This window comes from Thamnophis sirtalis, unplaced genomic scaffold, assembly GCF_051295495.1.
Source record: "Thamnophis sirtalis isolate CommonGarterSnake01/CBP01778 unplaced genomic scaffold, rThaSir2_p1.2 scaffold_8, whole genome shotgun sequence".
Taxonomy (NCBI): Eukaryota; Metazoa; Chordata; class Lepidosauria; order Squamata; family Natricidae; genus Thamnophis; species Thamnophis sirtalis.
In genome coordinates this window covers 52,792,714-52,813,013 of record NW_028261388.1, presented here as the reverse complement: position 1 = coordinate 52,813,013, position 20,300 = coordinate 52,792,714, and the positions used below count along the sequence as shown (strand labels likewise).

General features: G+C 35.3%; 1 protein-coding gene and 1 long non-coding RNA gene across 5 annotated transcripts in view; one reads left to right on the top strand and one right to left on the bottom strand.

Moving 5' to 3' along the window:
• ERG (ETS transcription factor ERG) overlaps positions 1-20,300 on the top strand; it is a 113,984-nt gene that overhangs the window by 86,065 nt on the left and 7,619 nt on the right. For 2 of the 4 annotated variants that reach the window (XM_087721662.1, XM_087721663.1), the window contains 5 exons: positions 8,410-8,627; positions 12,825-12,976; positions 14,717-14,920; positions 15,615-15,695; positions 17,986-18,057. In XM_087721662.1, the coding sequence (XP_087577788.1) occupies positions 8,410-8,627; positions 12,825-12,976; positions 14,717-14,920; positions 15,615-15,695; positions 17,986-18,057 (727 nt within the window). The remainder of the gene's footprint in view (positions 1-8,409; positions 8,628-12,824; positions 12,977-14,716; positions 14,921-15,614; positions 15,696-17,985; positions 18,058-20,300) is intronic. The other 2 variants (XM_087721664.1, XM_087721665.1) reach the window with 2 other exon arrangements.
• LOC148044402 (uncharacterized) lies at positions 2,896-20,033 on the bottom strand. Its single transcript, XR_015697508.1, has 3 exons — positions 19,425-20,033; positions 13,840-14,006; positions 2,896-4,556 (listed from the first exon to the last, which is right to left on the bottom strand). It is a non-coding gene; the product is annotated as an uncharacterized LOC148044402 (long non-coding RNA).

The following is a 20,300-nucleotide window of genomic DNA, read 5'->3' as shown; positions in this document are numbered from 1 at the left end:
AAAATAACACTTCTAAGAACTATTTAGATTTAGTGAATGTATTATTTTATTTACTCTTTATTATTTCATATTTATTCAGATATTTAAACTGTGACAAATACTCATCTCTACTACCACAATTTACTAAACTCTTTATTGTTAATGTACCTTTGGGGTTTTTGTGAATTTGTTATTGGAAAAAGAAAATAATGCATTAGGTATAACTGCCTTAATCCATTCAAACAAGATAGTTATTGTAATAAACTAATGTGTAAAACAAATACTAGTGCAAACCAATCTCACTGAAATGATTTTGATTCCTGAGCAAAATAACCTTAAATTCTACAAAAACTATATAGTTACTAATGGAGTCTAATAAGTGGAAATACTTGACACATTATTTTATACATTATCAGTCATAAACTTAGATGCATATTTTTATTGGATAGCCAGAATGCTGTGACCATTTGTATAGTATAGAAACATAAACAAAGAGGCACATAAAGAAACTTTATAAGGATGGCAGCTGGGATGAACAACATGAGTGAATAATGCCAGGATTTTAAAAACCCAGATTGTATCATAATGGAAGAAGTCAACTAAAATAATGACATCTTCCTATAAAGAAGGATATAGGCATATAAGAAGTTTTTTTTAAAAAAAAACAATGAAAGTGAAGTGAGTGAGATGGGCAGGATACTGGTAAATGAAATTATAAGTAGTCATTTCTTAGTTCTTACTTTAAGATTTAGTAGACCAAATCTCTTGGTACTTTTTATTTATTATAGCTAAAAACAAATTTCCATGTATGTCTCTGGATATTAATCACAAGAGCATGGTTAGGCAACCCAAGCAAGCAGAAATATGTTTAATGTGTTTTGGGAGCCCAAGTTATAGACTGATTATGCAAAATAGCAGTGATGAGAAGATTGTTATATTTACTAATCTATATATTTAGCAAACTATATAACATGATCGTGGAGGATTTTTGGTAGAAAGCAATAATACGTACAAACAAAACAAAAAGAACTCAATCACAATAAAAGCATCATCAAAGTGTAAAAAACAAACTCAAGATAGGTTCCCACAATCAGATATCAGTATACTGGGGACCATGTATTATTCTTGAAAGAAGGTATTCCATAGAGTCAGAACCACCGCATGGACTCAAACAAATTGTGAATTTGTATTTGTTTTGCAAATAATTAAATCTCTCTTGCGGAGTGCTCAACTCCTATTTCTTTTTAATCATTCCTGTCTCAAAATTCTGAAAGATCATGCATAATCAGAGTCAAAGAAAGTTTAAGCAGACTAACAAAGGAGCTCATTTGAGAAATGAAATTTGAGAATGAATTCAATTGGATTTTTAGAATCAGGATACTGAATTAAGTCAACCTTTTCTGTGATCTAGCAGATCCATTTTTGCACTCTTATTTTACAATACTGATTTAGCAAGAATCTAAGTCTGGTGTACAAAGCTTAATATTATTTTTCAACAAACATCTAAAAGGAAACATAGCTGGCATCTGCCCAAAGTATTGTGTAAAACTCATGTTCAGTGTAGCAGAGGATGGATGTTTCAGATGTTTTCTTTGGCTCAGTCTATTGTTTTAGTTTTTTCAAGGCACTAATTAAAATATAGTCTTTCTTTGTGAAGTTTATTTCATGGAGAACAAATATTTCACAGAGAACAAAAATCCAATAATTAAAAAGTAATTAGACAACCTTTTTAATAAACTACTTTTTGAAATATTTCAATGCAACTTTAATGCTGTTTTTTTAAAAAACTCAAAAACTCTTGCATACTTATAGCTTGGTTTATTCTGTGATAACTATATATCATAGTTATGTGCACCACTTGAAAAGCTTCACTATAGGATATTCTTCTATATAACTTAGGCTTTCAATAATTATTACATTTCTTATTTTCATAGGATCCAGCTTTCCCGTTACATCCATCTACTTATTTAGGTCACTATTTCTGTGAACATGGAAGTCCGATGTGCACCCTATCTTTAGCATGGACATGTGAATATTTTCCTGTGCCCACCCTTTATTTCCTGGGTTGTATTGATTTCAGCCCTATGTATTTTTGTTAATAGTCCTAGAGATATTGATTACTTTAATTGATAACAAAAAGGTCTACATGATCTGCAGTATGCCTTGATACATATTCTCTTTTTCCTGGTTTACTTGGGAAACATCACAGTGAAATCCCTTTCCCTATGCTCTAATATAATTATCTTTTTACCCTCCCATTTATGTTAAAAATATTTCATTCAAAGGACAACTAAGCAGTTGACATGGTCCATGTAGATAAAATATCAAAATAAATAAATGATATTCCAACATGAGAGATCATCAGCTCAAATGAAGGAGTAGTGCTCTTTCAGAAATTCTGTGTGGTAATATAAAAAGAAATATGACATCAGAAAGGAAATCACCAAAATCAAATGGTTCAAAAAATTTCAATTCCAGCTTTGAATGAAAATGTAGATAAAAGGTTTGATTATTTAACAACAGTCATAAATCAGTCTAAGGCTAATACTCAGATACAGGCAATAACAGCTAAACCAGACTTGCAATTCGGTGGATTGGAAGTCAATTTGTTGCTGACAGAATTGGAGGAAAAAGAGAATTGCAGGCTCATTGAAGAAGGTAGAAAGGGACATGAATTTAAAAGGCTTAGAAATGCCAATATGGATCAGTAATGAATTTTCTTAAGAAAACTGATGGAGATTGTGGAATAGATTTATATTCAATTAGAAGATGACTGTTAACAGATGTTCTGATTCAATGTGTACAAAAACCTTCTGAACAACAAGAGCTGCGGATATATTCACAACAGAATTCTATGACTTTGGGAAATGAGATGCAATTGTTTGGAAATATTCCAGTTATAATTTTAAGTTTTATTATTAAGAATCATTGAAGATATTTGATCCTGGACAGATCAGAGATAAAGACTTCAGTGAGCTATGGTAGATTAGAAGCCAGTGAGGACTTTCTGTTTGTGTGTGAAATACAATAATAGCTTATTAATAGATGACTTTGAAGTTTAGCTTTGTTGTTGGGTTTACTGTTTTCTTTTACATTAAATGGATGGTGGGTCAAATTAGCTGGGCAAATAGAATTGTAGAAATTAATAATATTTTAATTCCTATAGGACTATTCAAATTAATGATGTTTATCCTTTGCAACATCAATACTGAAGGAGAACAAATAATGTGATTCTCCTTGCAGATATAAAATGAATTATCTCACACACAGCAGTAAAATTTTGAGTCGATGCAAGTTTGAACACTTACTTTCTCCTTTTCAGTTTTGTGTTTATTTAATTTCCTGATTCTTGGTTGGAATAAAAATTATTAACAGATTTTTCATTTATATCCTTCCCCATTTATGCGTGGAACTCATCAAGTTTTACAATGTGGGCAAAATTCAATCCTAATAGAATGTTAAAATATATTTTCTGAAATCTTTTCAGGAGTTCCAGATTCCGATTAATTGGTCAAAAGTCTGTGTGAAATTGAATGCATTTATTTATAGTCAGTGATCAGTGATTTAGCTAAAATAATAAAAATAGAAAATAACACTGTGAGGGCCTATAACAAATTTAAAATAGGATCTGACTAGTAGTATAACAATTGAATGTTCATGCTTAGGTTCATTTTTAAATTTTGGTTTTATAGGAGACATATATTCAATTATTGTGGAGTTTAAGAAATAAATAAGGAAGTAAGTAAACAAATCATGTGAATTTTTCATGTAAAATTTTCTTTTGGAATTTTGGAAGATGAAAAAAGAACATTTATAAGATAAGAATGTTAAAATATTTATTGTCATTTTTTACTGTGAGCACACTGGCCCATATTAAAATGTAATTCTGTTGCATGCTCTCAAAAGAAGGTATATATCTACCCATACCCATACCTAACACACATATACACATTCTATACACACACACACACACACACACACACCAATGTTAAATGTGATTTCTAAAATGTTAGTAAACATTAGTTTATTATTTAGGTTGTATTTGATATAAACACCTTGAAATTAGAACTTATTAGTTTTGCTCTACGTATGTCCTAGTTAATCTATTACATATAGTTTAGATTTTTGTCCAATTTTTACTTAAACTGATAAAGTGGTATGCTCTACCTGACATGAGCTGATGCTATGTGTCAGTTGTTTCTTTAATGGATTGGTGTTCATATTTAATTTGTAATATTAAGCATATACTGCTTATTATCTTTAAAATATTGTTGGTTTTTAATATTGAAACATTACAAGTTTTCCTGGAAATAAATAAAAACACCATTCCGTTGCCTGTTTGGCTGATTAGGAAACCCCAGTCTTTTGAAATGGCTGGCAATGTGCCTGCTCTGTCTTTACAGTTGTACAGTTTTCCAATTTCAGTTGAAGTTCCTTCTACCTGTTTCTTTTTCCTTCTCAGACCTTTTTACAAAACCAATCAAAGCAGCAGCTTCATTCTTCTTGCAACAACACATTGTTTTATGGGCATGGGTTGCTTGGAGTTCATGCTTTGTTTTCCTGGGAAGTTGGCAGTACTGCAAAAGATAACGGAAGGATTTGTAGGAAATATACTTGTTATACTGCTAAATTTAATAACCTGCAGAAAATATCCAGTTCCTAGTTCTCAACAATTTTAACAGTTAGGAATGCATCATAAGGACACAGGTTAAAACAAATAAAGAAAATAAAATGAAGAAATTGGTAATAAGCACTAATGGGGAACTTTTGTAACACACACACACAAGTATCATTTCATGAACAGTAAAATTCAACCTTGTAACCTCGTAATTCCAGATACTAATGAATTGAATATAGAAGTAGTTAAAATGATATGCATAAAAATCAACTGTTCTCCTACAAGCAATTTATATTTCAGTTTAATGGACAATAAGCTGTGTAGATAGGTTTGCAGGGTAGTTCTTCCAGTGATACTAAGGAATAATGTAATGAGAAAAGTTCTGTATGCAGATTACTAAAGTAATGGATTACAAATTTCATGGAATTTTATCATTCATTTTAGGATTAATACAACATTGCCATGAAGCTGAGGGTTTCTTTTAGCCTCGAGATGACTTTTCAGTGTGGTATAAATAAGAAGTGCTGCATTTCCTCTAGTGAGGAATGTTTTTCTTAAATCATACCTGGAGCTGACTTTTATTTTATAAGCTTATTACCAGCTCTGACAGCCAAAAATACAAATCTAATGCAAGATATACTAATCAAAGTGAAGAAGCATAATGAAAAATGAGACTAAAATTAAATATAACAAAAAGCAAGCTAATGATGACAGGTATAGCAATGAGCTTTAAAATTGACAATTATGTTATTTAAACAGGACATATTCCCACTTTTAGAACTATCAACAGCGAAGGAAGCAGCTGTCAAATGCATACTGCAGACTAGCCCTTGGAATATGTCAAATGCAAGCAATCAGAGCCATTCTTGAATAATAAAAGTCAGTAATTCTATTATCTACCACATATTCTACAACTGACTCGTCAGATTGATTCCCTTCCCTTAGTTATGACCAGATAAAGCTTCATGGAACTTGTGGGGGGGGAGGGGGAGTGTAACAGGTTTATAGCACTTGCGGCTGCACAAATATTTCAAGCTAGACCCCCCACACACACACTTGACTCCTCCTTCTAGGTTGGCTGGCAGTTTCCCATTCCCTTTCCCACACCTATTCCCAATATGGTTGCAATGAACGTTTTGGGAAAGATATTCAAATATTATGTCTATACCTATAGATATCAGAAGCTTGCAATTATTTTTACCTGTGACATTTTATGGATGTGAATATTGAAATGTTAAGAAGCAGGAGAGAAAGATATTGAAGCTTTTAAAATTTTTGTATTGGAAACTATTGTAACAATACCATGCCTACCCAACACCTACTCCTACAACAAACCTTAAAACAAATCAAACCAGAGTTCCCACTTGAGGAGGCACATTGACTAAGCTCCAGTTACCAAAATTTTATAACAAAGGGTACGTAAAGGTTCCAACTGACAAACCCAACCAAGCAGGCCTAATCAAGATGATCCAATCTCTTTAGGCAAAGCTTTATTGAGTGCATCATTTCGGCACAGATTAAGGCAAAGCCAGTTCTGGCTATTTCCTGCACAATCCTGTATAATTAAAGTTTAGAATCTCCCTCCTTTTCTTGGTGCAGGTCACATTGTCCAATTAAAAGCAGTCAAATTATTATGAGAAAACACTTCTGAGGATCTTAGCCACCTGTTGAAATGTCCTTTGTTCCCATGGGTTGCTCTCCTGATGTCTGGAGGAGCCTACATTCCAATTCTCCCCTCCCCCTTATTTCATTGGCAAACTAATGGTTGCAACAGCATAAGCACTTTTGAAGCTTGACAGGGTATCTGTCTTGATTAGTCTAAAATGCAGGTAAAGGTGGCTAAGCAGTAAAATGATTGGATTACAATAGTGATGGGGGCACCCGTAGAAAGTATAAAGGGCCAGAATGGGAATAGATTATCCTGGAGTGGGTTTACCTATTGGTCATGAAAAATGTACACCAATTTGATGGCACATAACTGATATATTACACATTCATTCAATCAACATTACATATTGTAGCATTTGTGAACAGTAATATTCCTGAAACAGCACCTATAAACATTGCAATTTCCTCTATCCTTTTGTTTTAGAAAAAGTTATGCAAAAAACCCTACTTTCTGTGATTCATTTATTAGTCTTATTTACATTTAAGGGAAAATTGTGAAAAGAGACCTTTCGCACACGCAGGAACAGCACAGCACAGCAACTTTCTGCACATGAAAGAAACTACTATTCAAAGACAAATTGATATTGATACTGAAATTTCTGAAAGAGACAAAACCTGTTCTTATATGCATAATTTCATCCGTATAGATCAGAGCTTTGATAATGTATAATTGTCTGCCCTTTTTGTGTTTTGTCTGCTATTGGCCTTTATTGAAACAATTCCAAGTACTAATGTTGACTTTTAAAACCTAAGTATGGATTAAAATTTAAAAAAAATCATAGGGACTGTTCCTTACATACAAGTCTGCCCATATTCTAGAATCTGATAGAGTACCCGCTTTCAATTCCCAGACCTCAGTTGAGCAAGAGAAATTACCATTTCTTTAGCTGCCCCTAAATAGTATAGTTCTCTGCCCTGAGTGTCAGGTTTTTGTTATTGTTATTGTTGATGGTGACGACGTTGAGGAAAATAATTGCTTTATGGAAAAATAAATGTTATTTAATGCCTTATTTTAAGAACTAAACCTGCCTATATACTAAATTTTCCTTCTTCCTTTGGATATATTCCTTAATTATTTTACTTTTTATTAGTTTAGTTTAGTTTAGTTTAGTTTAGTTTAGTTTAGTTTAGTTTAGTTTAGTTTAGTTTAGTTTATTTGTATGCCGCCCTTTTCCCCATAGGGACTCAGGGCGGCTCACAACTCAAAGGGAGGGGAAATACAAACAGAGTAACGAAGACATAAAAACCATACATAGTTAAAAGCACAACAATCATACCATTCGAAGTGGGGCAGCGAGTCTTTAGCCCCAGGCCTGTCGGAGCAGCCAGGTTTTAAGGGCTATGCGGAAGGCCTGGAGGGTGGTGAGGGTACGAATCTCCATGGGGAGTTCGTTCCAGAGGGTCGGAGCAGCCACAGAGAAGGCTCTCCTCCGGGTAGTCGCCAGTCGACACTGGCCGGCTGATGGAATTCGGAGGAGGCCTAGTCTGTGGGATCTAATTGGTCTAGTGGAGGTAATTGGCAGTAGGCGGTCTCTCAAGTACCCAGATCCAATACCATGAAGGGCTTTGTAGGTGACGACTAGCACCTTGAAGCGTACCCGGAGATCAACAGGCAGCCAGTGCAGCTCGCGGAGGATAGGTGTTACGTGGGTGAACCGAGGCGCACCCACGATCGCTCACGCGGCTGCATTCTGGACAAGCTGAAGTCGCCGAATGCTCTTCAAGGGCAGCCCCATGTAGAGCACGTTGCAGTAATCCAGTCTAGAGGTCACAAGGGCACGAGTGACTGTTGTGAGAGCCTCCCGGTTCAGGTAGGGGCGCAACTGGTGCACCAGGCGAACCTGGGCAAATGCCCCCCTGGTCACAGCTGACAAAAGGTGTTCAAAAGTCAGTTGTGGGTCCAGGAGGACTCCCAAGTTGCGGACCCTGTCTGAGGGGCGTACTGTTTGACCCCCCAGCCTGAGAGGTGGAACACTTGGCCAATTAGTAGGAGGGAAGCACAGCAGCCACTCGGTCTTATCTGGATTGAGTACAAGCTTGTTAACCACCCTCCAGTTGCCTGGAGGCAGGGCACAGTTATTTAATAATAAATTAATTATTAATTTAATTGATCTTGGTTGCTTTTCCTTTTTTTGTAATTTCAGGAAGCATTATCAGTTGTAAGTGAAGATCAGTCTTTGTTTGAGTGTGCCTACGGGACTCCCCATCTTGCTAAGTCAGAGATGACCGCTTCTTCTTCCAGTGAATATGGGCAAACATCAAAGATGAGTCCACGTATCCCACAACAGGACTGGTTATCCCAGCCTCCAGCCAGAGTCACTATAAAAATGGAATGCACCCCAAATCAAGTTAACGGCTCAAGGTAAAAGAAAAAAAAACAAATATGTAAAATGAAGCTTTATTTTAATTTGTGTCTACATGCATTTCCCTGGGAATTTTCCTGAGAATGAAATTAAGAGCAAGCCTTTGAAATACTTGTCTGTCTCCTTTTTCTCTTTACAAGGAAGAATATAAGGGAGATGCCATGTTTACTTAAGTATGAAATCACACACATGCAAACACAAAAATAAACTAGACAAAAGCCACACATCATCCAGCTTTGCTATGTTGCTATTATGAATTCACTTGCCTTGTCTGCATGCCTTTGGTTAGCCTTGACCTTGAGTCAGGTCAAATACTGTATGTTTCTGTAAATCGTCTTTCCATATTTAAAGTGGATCTATATCCTATTTAACTGAAGGTGAGGCCATATTTAGTAGGAAATCCAGTCTACAATAAGACATATATCTATGACTGGATGGCACATAATGATCATAATCACATAAAGATAAAGTACTAGCCTTAGAGGTGCAAAACAACAGCAACCATTAGTCACAGATAACAGTTTCCCTTGACATTGCCTTGTTTCTGATGATCAAATGCTTTGTGTATTTCTACTTGAATCATAGTATTTTAAATTTATAAAATCTATAAATCAATAAATGCACCTTTTAGGCAAGTGTATACTCTTTTTGATTTGATTATTTTACCTTTTTCTATTTTTTTAAAAAAGATGACATTGGTAATCTGGGGGAATCTGTCCAAACAGCTCTCAGGATTCTGCATTGATTTGAAAGAGATTTTACCTTTTCAAATAGCTACTCTAAACCATATCCTAGTTCTGAATCCTTAATTAATTTCTTGATAGGTTTCTACAGAGAACTAGGTTCAAGCATGATTTACAATGAATACAGGCACATGAACACAATTTCACAGAAACATCTTAAAACTAAAAAGGGGAGGGGGACTGCTTTAAGATGTCTCAATATGTGCTCTTTATGCTCCACATAGCCCTTTATGTATAATTCTGTGTTGTTTACCAGCAATTCTTAAATATTTTTTGTCTCAAGGTCCCTTTACATTCTTTAAAACCATTGGGGACTCCAAACAGCTTGGTTTTGGTTTATATAACTTATCTCAGGAGGACAGCATGATATTGTTATATTCTTAGTTTAGAATAGTCAGGGTGACTGTGGAATATTTCAAGTTTAGAAAATTTTACATACCCTTGGCATTAATGAATATATTGTTACTTCTGCTGACAAAGAATAGCATGTATTTATAACAGAATGCCATTACAGTATTATCAGTATTTTTAAAAATGCTTTGTTCTTTTCTTTACACTTGAAATTGCTGAATAACTGAATATGCCTGGCATAGATAATAATGGAGCCTTGAACCCACAGAGCTTCCTGATAGCTTCTAAATCCATTTACCTACTATTGTTTATGATTTAGCTTTATTCACTTTATTTTTAGTGAGATAGTCAGGAATGGACCACTAATTCTTCAAAGTAAAGCCATGCTGCCAATTGTCTTTATTTCTCAGAATGTATTTGGTTCCTATAGAGAAAATCTAATGGAAACACAGAGCATAAGCAAAGGCAAGTTGGACTTTCCAACATTCATGCACACAACACATTCAGAAACAACCGATACAATTCTCACTTTCTTATGAGAGGAAAATTGGTGATGGCTGTGAATGGAAAGCTAAGAGCAAGTATCCCAAAGGTGATCTTAATTATTAACTTTGTTTTTCTTTGAAGACTTTTTGCTTCTCCTCAAAGAACCTTCTCAGTTCTGACCAAATGGTGGAAAGTGGAAGAATTTATATTCCTTGCAGTCATCTAGTTGTTAGTTCTCTTTCTGAGAGTCATTGAGGTCACTTGGAGGTTTATCTGTGCCCTCAGGGGGACTGAGGTGGTGTCATATCCCCCCCCCCTGTATTGAGAAAGGCATGTTCAATTATAATATAGATGGCCTCTTCTCTTTCAAGCTAAAGGACCAAAGGGGTCAAAGAGACTATCTATGTTAAGATTGAGCAGCCCTATCTCAACAGAGGATGAGGGACATGACATCACCTATCTCCTGTTTACAACACAGCCCTTTCAGCAGTTTCAAGAAGGTTCCACATCCATTTGCACTATTCAGGTGATCCTGAGAGCACAGATAAACCTCCACATCACCTCAACAACTCTCAGAAAGAGTGCTAATGACCAGATCACTGCAAGGTATATAAATCCTTCCATCCATCACCATTTGGTCAGAATTAAAGAAGCTTCTTGGATGAGAAGCAAAATGTCTTCAAAACAAAGTCCAGCTGCCTTTTGAAAAAGGATTATTGAGAATCTGCATAGACACTAAGAGCAAATATGAATAAAAGATACTGATTCAGGGAAGATGGAAATTTAAAGGCTGAGTGTGGAGGAATGCAGCAGCAAGGTGGCAGGAGGTAATGGGGAGGCTGGAAAAAAATTATAAAGTTGTGCAGAGCAATTGGAGAGATTAAAAAGACTGATACTACTTGGTGGTGAAAGATAGCAGAAGTATGTATGTATCAGAGAGGGGTTGCTTCTGGTTTGGCCCGGATCAGGCGAACTGGTAGTGGCAGCAGCAGAAAGCTCCACCCACCTGCCCAGATGCTTCTGGGCATGCGTCATGAGTGCACAGACGCACATGAGTGAACCAGTAGTAAAAACAGTGGAAACCCACCATTGCTATGTATGAGGGAGGGAGGGAGGGAGGGAGGGAGGAAAGGAAGGAAGGAAGGAAGGAAGGAAGGAAGGAAGGAAGGAAGGAAGGAAGGAAGGAAGATGAATTCTAGTTCAAATTGTGTTTTGTGGTTCCTACTCTGCTTTTCATTGGGTTTCTTATTGGAATAGTGGTGGTTGTGTAATGGTTAGAGTATTGCAGGCTGTCAGCTAACTGCCAGGTGTTTGATCCTCACTGGCTCAAGGTTAACTCAGCCTTCTATCCTTTTGAGGTTGTTAAAATAAAGACCCAGATTGTTGGGGGCAATATGGTGACTCTGTAAACCGCTTGAAGAGGACTGTAAAGCACTGTGAAGCGGTATGTAAGTCTAAGTGCTATTGCTATGCTTGGTAAATTATTAACATTAGTATGACTAATTAATCTTTTCATTAAATGAAAATAAAGAAGATTTATTTCTTTGCCTATCAACTGCCTAATTACTGGGAATTTGTGGCTAGCTGGGCAGAAGCCCATTTCTTCAAGTGAAGTGAAATGAGGCAACTATACCAGAGGTGGGTTGCTCCCGGTTCAGCTCAGGCTGGTGGTGGCGGGAGGCTCCGCCCACCCATCTGGACAGTTCTACGGATACGCAGAAGCGTCACGCGTGCACAAACAAACCGGTAGTAAAAAAATGGAAACCCACCACTGAACTATACCCTTCTGCTGTTTAGAAGCAGAGATCTTTGTGATTTTTGGAAGCTGTTTTAAAAGAGTACTGTTCATAAACCTTTTGTCAGAATGAAGGTCTTTCCTGAGACTGCACAGCTCTAAGTTAAACTACTTCAGTGGTTTATAAGTGCTATCTTGCACTTAATTTGAAATAATGAACTTAATCTTACACAACTGTATTAGAGTTGCATATATAACTCAATTATTTCCAAATTATAAGCTAAAGACAACCAAGTGCTGTGAAGGTTGCAGATGGTAATCACATGACTGAGACATGCTGTGCCAGTTGCCAAGTGCCCAAATTGCCAAGGACACTGTGACAGTCACAAGTTTGAGAACTAGTCAGAAATCTACTTTTTCAAGTGTTAAATAAATTTAAAGTAACAAATATTCTGGGACAAACTAGTGTAAATGTATTAATCTGATCTCAAGTATTGGGCAAATAGGCTCTTATTTATCCTAGCATAGATTTATCTATTAATATTATGGATATTTTAATCATATTGTTTTATGTTGAATTATAATATTTGCATGTCAGTGACTTGTGGAATAATATGGAAAAAGTAAACATATTTAAATGTTTTTTAAAAATAGAACTTTTAGTGTTGAATCTCCTAAAATATCAGCATTGAACTCTCTGTTCCACCTGGATCTCTGACATCCATTGTAGACTTCAAAAGCTAATAGAAACAAGACGTGAGAGAAGTTTCTGAGATTGCAGATGAGCAGCACATAAAACTTTTCTTAGAGTACTTCCTTCACTTCTCAACCTTTTTAAAAAAATTCTATATTATCCGGGAATTTTTAAATTGTTTCCTTAGGACTTCCCCTGACAACTGCAGTATGACAAAAAATGGAAAGATGACTAATAACACTGAAAATGTTGGCATGAACTATGGAAACTATATGGAAGAAAAGCACATCCCTCCACCGAATATGACCACCAACGAACGAAGAGTTATTGTTCCAGCAGGTGAGCAAATATTTTTAAATAACTATTTAAAGATAATGTACCTTATCACTAAATGCAGTAGAGACCATCCATTCATATTCGGAATGTCCATATCCCACAGTGATTTTAGAATACAACTAGAGCATTCTCCATTGAAATTAACAGCATAGTGTTTAATTCGGTTAAATGTTGTTGTTTTCAACATCTCTGAAAGTAGTTTATGCATAGATTCAAGGAGAGGGAGAAGGAGAAAAAGAAGAAGAAATAGAGGGAGGAAGAGGAGGAGAAGCAGAAGGAGAAGCAGAAGGAGGAGGAGAAGAGTAATGCACTGACCCACAGGGGGAAACTTGTTTAACTTAATTTTTCATAGGACAAAGGCTGGAGAAGACAAAACATGATATACTGAGATCATTGGAAGGGAGGCAGGAATTTTTGTCTTGTTTTATCCTCATTTTTATAGGGTTTTGTAATTATATTTATATATTTTTTCTCTTAGATTTCTTAGAAAATTACTGTTTTGTATTGTTAATTTTGGTCATTACATTCAAATTAGGATTGACCTGGGGAAACAGGAGACTATAGGAAAGTTATGCTTTGCCTGTTTTTTGTCTGACAATGTTATGTAGGATTTTATTAGAGCAATTAAATCCAAGGATACATTATTACAAAAACAAATCCCCAGAAGGACTGCCAAATGAAATGAAAGACTTATTATTATTTATATGTTTCATTGTATGGCTTTATATACCTGCCTCACTCAACAGTGGCATCATCAATAACAATAATTAATAAAAATACATAATAAAAGTATAAAAATAATCTAAACAAAAAAAATAAAAGAAACACATAAAGTCCCAAGAAAAACCACATTCAGTTTGTCATACTATTATTTCAAATATCTTCTTAAAGTACCAGCAGCTACCATTCCCTGGTCTTCTGTGTTCAGACATGTTGAAGAAAAATATTTATTTCAATTGCTACCAAACCTTTCAGAGAACACCATGCTGGTTGTCATGGCACACAGTCTAAATATATGCCTGCTTCTCAGGATCTGAAAATAAGAAAAACTTATTTTACATTTAAGTAATGAAATACTATGTAATGAGTTTGTTTAATTCAGTGACTTTGCTGTGGCCTTTAAATCACAAATATGCATAGTATATTTCACACTGCAATAAGGAAAATGCTACAGAAAATTGCTAAAGACCTCTTCTAGAACAAGTATTTACTAATACTTAATATTAGGAATATTTATCTCTGATGATAAATCAGAATCACTTCTAAATGAAACGGGCGGCAAATAAATTTAGGGAGAAGGAACAAAATGGTACAAAAGTGCCCATATAGAAAAGGGAATAATGCATCAGTTAGTTGGTGGATATAGGTTAATTATTTTATACCTTTAGTTGATATTTCAATTATTTAACATCAAAGTCTTTTCTCTTCAAATAGATTTCTATATACGCTATCTGAGCAATATCTTGCACAAAATAAATGCTATGGTACAGCCTTTCTCAATTTCCCCTCTTTTTTTCAAATATATTTTAAGGTTTCCTCCCCCTTTCTCCCTCTCCCAGATTTAAAAACAAATCTGTTCCCGGAGTCTTCAAATACACAGTCTTTTTAAGTTAATAAAAGAAAGAATTCTAGAATTACTTCAATAAAATTAATCAGTATCAGTAGAACATGTTTGTCCTGGGAAAAGAACTTAAATGTTTTTTCACAATTTTAACAAAATGACATTTTCTGTTTTCAAAATAGATCCTACATTATGGAGCAGAGACCATGTACGCCAATGGCTAGAATGGGCTGTCAAGGAATATGGCCTCCCAGATGTGGACATCATGCTATTTCAAGATATTGATGGAAAGGAGTTGTGTAAGATGACCAAAGATGACTTCCAGAGGCTCACACCAAGCTACAATGCAGACATTCTTCTTTCACACCTACACTACCTCAGAGAAAGTAAGAAACAAATAGGTTTGACCTTTCTTTAAAGACATATGTTTATAAGATGCTAAATTCTTTCAGTTAGGAAATTATTGATTATTTTTAAGAAAATGAAAACTAAAACAATATACATTTTTTATCATTAGAATGGGTAATAATGTTTTTTTCTGGTCACATAACTTTGCTTTCTTTCCATTTCTGAAATGTTAATTCTAAATGAAATCATAGACGTACTGATTTTGAGTATATTCAGGCATGTGTTCTATGCAACAAAATGAGCACTTTAGAATATTCCATTAAAATTGATGTTTTCAGGTTAAGAAAAGCCCCTCAAATATAAATAATATAAAGTAATATATAGCATTTAAAAGTAGGAGAAGAACAAAGTGGATTTGTTTTTAAGGCATATAGAAAATGCTTTGGTTCTAAAAAAAATTAAATGTAAGTGACCATTAGTTTAATATCAGGCAGTGCAACACCAATATGATATATTTTTCACAGATTTCATAATGAATATTGTCATTAAGACATTTTCTAATATTATTCTGACTTAAAACTCCTGCTTCCAATAGAAAAATCATAAGCCCAGTCCCATAAAGACATGAACTCATGACCATAAATAATCCTAGTATACTAAAAGAAAGTGGTTAGTAAGATAATTCTGACTATCTTTTTTTTTAAATTCTTGGTGTTGCTTTTTGTTTTGTAGCTCCTCTTCCACATTTGACTTCAGATGATGTTGATAAGGCTTTACAAAACTCTCCACGGTTAATGCATGCTAGAAATACAGGTAATGCTGTCACCACTCCCCTTTTTATAGGCCATTTTTAAAGTCCAGGATTTCTGTCTAAGAGATACATGTTGACTGTATTTTTTTAAAGAGTGCTTAAGTCTGTTGTATATGTTTTAATATCGATGGGAATTTCATACACCCGATGCTTTCATACACCCCAGCCAATGTAAAACATTTAGCACTCTTGAGGCAATATTGTTCAATGGGAAGAGAAGAGTTAGTCACCTATGTTTTTCCCATATAAGTATGAACACAATTGTAAGACACACATGAAATATACCCATCATTAGTTCTCCTGGTAGTTTTCCTACCATATAAATAAAATAAAATAAAATAGCAGGACAGCTTTTGCCAAGTTGTCTTATGTTAGTGAAGAAACTAAATTTTTGATTGGTCTTCCATGGGATTTTTTTTTTGTACATGTGCAAAAGGAAGGAAATGGAAGGAATAAAGAGCATTCTAGTCTAGCTTACTTCCTGACCTTGTAATGTTCTACATACAGTGAGATCAGATACTTATTATGCAATTCATGTGAGAAAGAAGAATTGTGAATTTAAGAGGCTGAAACATATCAGTTGTTCCAATCTTTTTGCAATCTTAATCTTTATTCTATCTGTACTTTTGAAACTAGTGGAACTACTTTAAATGTCTTTAAATGGTGCAATGTGATGGTATGCAGTAAATAATGTAGTATCTCAAGCATTTATCATACCAGAGGGAGGCATTTTTGGATTTGTCCTTTAACTAGGAAATCTTACCTGAGACCCACTGTTGTGTGTGCCAAACAAATATCCATTTAGTCTCCTGGGCTTCTAGATATTTAGCTTCTCTCATATCCTTTTTATCAGTTACAGTATATTGGACTGCTACTGTGAATCATTAGATAACTTCCCAGACAAACTCAACTAATCTATCCTTGTTTGCCCATCAGATCAGATCGTTAATTTTAAAAAAGAGAAAGAGTGTAGGGAAAAGAGAGAAATTGTATAGCTTTCATTTTGGTTCAACTGCCTGTAATTAAAACAAGCCCTTTTTTGAATGGTGCATCTAGTAATGTGATATCTCTAATTTGATGAAATAAAAGTTCAGGGAACCTTTTTTTGTTATCATGCCTGACAGTTTTAATGACTTCTAGTGACCAGAAATAACACCTTGTATAATAATTCTTAGCTCTGGGCACTTTTTAAGAAAGTAGGATAGATTTTTCACTTGATATTTTTTTCTACTGTATATTTTTACATAATTATTATCATCATAAGTACTAGTAATGTTAATTATATTTATGTATGTTTTGATTTCCCCAGTATAAATAAATATAGTATATAGAATCACGCACTGAGGACTTAGAAATGTGATTAATAAAATGTTGAACAACTTGATATCGATTCATGTTTTGCTCTGTGCAATTGTCCTTTTAAAAAGAGATGTGATGTATCATTCTTAAAATACCATGCATTTCATAACTTAGATTAAAATCATTTGCTAAACCTGTTCTAAATAGAATCTAAATTTCATGACTTAATAGTTTATTAATTTTATCCTTGTCCTTTCCCCAATTTTATCATTACAAGAGTTTTACCAACTATGTTAACTGAGAAGCAGTAAGAGACAATGACAAGATTATTGTCACCCAATGAATTTAATGTTTGAGGAGATTTTAAACCTGAATTCCTCAGTTACAGCCCATATTATGTTAAATTTCTTCATGTATAAAGATTAGTACAGAGATATATGTTTTTTCTACTCTACATCAGTGTGTTATATTCCCATGTTTATTTATTCATTCAGTGACTGTAATTAACAGCTCTGCTGATATCTTACAAAGTACAGCTTTATCATAACAATAAAAGATGTAGGTATTGAGTGATAAATAGCATGAGATTTGAGCCCATATATATCTCAGTGAGCTTATATCTCTCCCCTAGAACAATCCTCCTATAAAGAATCACCACAAAACGACCAGAAGTTACACACTGTAAGGAAAATAATTGTACAGTATATAGTATGTCTGACAGACCTGCTGTTACTTATGTTTGTATTAAAGTTAAGTAACCTCTATAGTAATATATCAATTATATAATTCAGTGAAAATATACAGTCTGCTGACATATTGGGATAACTTGCTCTAAATGGAATTATTTCATATCAGTTGAACTTGATGGGGGAAATTAAGCCATCTCCTGCAAACCTCACAAATGTCATTCCAAAATATTCATGATATTCACCCATGTATTTCAATATATGTAGCAAAGCAATAATGATAGGGCTTTTTTGATCTTACTTTCAGGAGGTGCAGCATTTATTTTTCCAAATACTTCAGTTTATCCTGAAGCAACACAAAGAATTACCACCAGGCCAGGTATGCAGAAATATGTACATATTTTACAACACAATCTATGATATTTCTATCCTTTTTCCCGTTTAACATATAATTGTAGTTTTATCCACTTAGAACTTAGCACACATTGTCAAGACATACCATATTCCCTACCAGTATCTATGACATTAATTATGAAAAGCTGTCTTAGGAAATCTTTGATGATACTCTGCTTCCTGTCACAGCCTTCCTCTTTTCGAACAATTTTTCTCCTTCCTCAGAATTTTCCCCCTTTCCCCCTTAATAGGCAGCACACTTTCTGTTTTTGTTTATCCAGAATCTGTTCAGTGTCAATCAAATTCAGCAAGAAAACCAAGACAACTGTTTTTGTGCTGTGCAGTATGCTGAAACACTATTAGAATTTTACTGAAAGAAAGAAAAGTTTTTCTTTACTGAAAGAGAGAATAAATGTCAGTGCCACTGTGTAAAAGTAGGTGATGAATGGGAGCAAAGGGAGAAAGTGAACAGATAGCGGGGGAGAGTAGGAGGAAATATTTGGATTTTTAAAAAATAATTTTTAGCACTGAATTTAGGGCATGCTGAAAGATCAGGTGAGCATGGGGAGATGGCATGACTGTAAGGCCTGGATAAGCCACACAGCTCTGCTGCCTCTTGTGAGGAATTGTTTCAAAGAGATTAGGCACAAAGGGGATTTTATTAATTGAATACAACAACTTTTTTGGTTTTGGTTCTGTGTCTTCTGTTTATTTATGAATTAGTTTTCTTAGCATTTTTAAGAAAAAATAAAAGCAAACAATATACTTTGATATTCTGCTCACAAGAGTCTGCACAGTATATAGGATAGGGAAAGTATCAGTAATATGGCTTCTAGAGTTCTTTTCAATTCCTTAAAAATAGTTGTATACTGGTCAGATGGCTGTGAAATGAAGGGATTAAGAGGCTGCCAACATCCTGAGGTGTTGCCTTCTAATTGCGGCATGAAAAGGGAATTTGCAACTTTTCCCCACAACCCTCAGCAGAGTCTGGCTCATTATTAGACCTGAGACGGGAGGCGTTGCCATCTTCTTTCGGCTCCACCACAAATCCGCGAAGCCCTTATCCGCGGAGACATAAGCGCGAAGACTAATTCGCGCTGTTCGAAGCGCTAAGGAAAAACGCGACCCTACCGCAATGACATAATCGCGGAGGGCAAATCCGCGCATTCCCAAGCACTCAGCATCCTAAACCTAACCCTAACCCTAACCCTAAACCTAACCCTAAACCTAACCCTAACCCTAACCCTAACCCTAACCCTAACCCTAACCCTAACCCTAAACCTAAACCTAAACCTAAACCTAAACCTAAACCTAACCCTAAAACAAACCCCTAAACCTAATCCTAACCCTTACCTTAATTTAAATCCGCTTTCTGCCGCCGCGCTGTTTTAAAGCGCCCTTCTGTCGCCGCGCTGTTGTCACGGCGGTGATGACGCGTAGTGATGATGTCACGGTTTTAGCGACGTGATTTTATCACCGCTATTTTGACAAGCGCGGTTTTGTCATGCCACGCTTCTTTCACACCAGCATTGACCCTGTTTGATTTTGGAGAATTATACAGACAAACAAATTGAGTTTTCATCCTGTTTACATAATTTATTTCCAACATTCTCTTTTGTTTGGAAAGAATTGTAGAATAGGGAAACTTACAAAGCATTCTTTCCAGCTTTGTTATCATCAGTCACTATAACAGATTTTTGCATTTTTTCTCCTGTACAGTGAAGCAAAAATTATGTCTCTCTGTGTCTTTCTGCTCTCCCATCCCTTTTCATCTGTGTATATCTGTGCATATATACACCAAGAAGTACAACATAGACTGCATGCATAGACAGCATGAAATAGGAAGAGGAGATGGTCAGCAATATTCCTTAGCTGCTGTCCAAATGCCTTTCCTGTAGATATTTGCTGAGGGAGTTCTCTTTAGACCCCAGCTTGATCTAGCCATTGTTAATTTTTTTTCTTTTATCATCTGCTGTTCTGCCTATACACGATGAATTTTGCCCCTAATGTTCAATTGTCAAAAGTTATTCTTCTAACATACAGGCAAAATCCCAAACCTTTGTACTTGCAGCAACCCAGGCCTGCCACACACCCCAAACCAGTTCCCCAGGCGGTGCCATTGGCACCGCCATCTTATTTTTCAGATCTGCATATGTGCAGAACATTTTTAATTGCACTGTGCATGCATATGCAGTGCGTACGGAAAGCGTGCTCACAAGCGAACCGGCA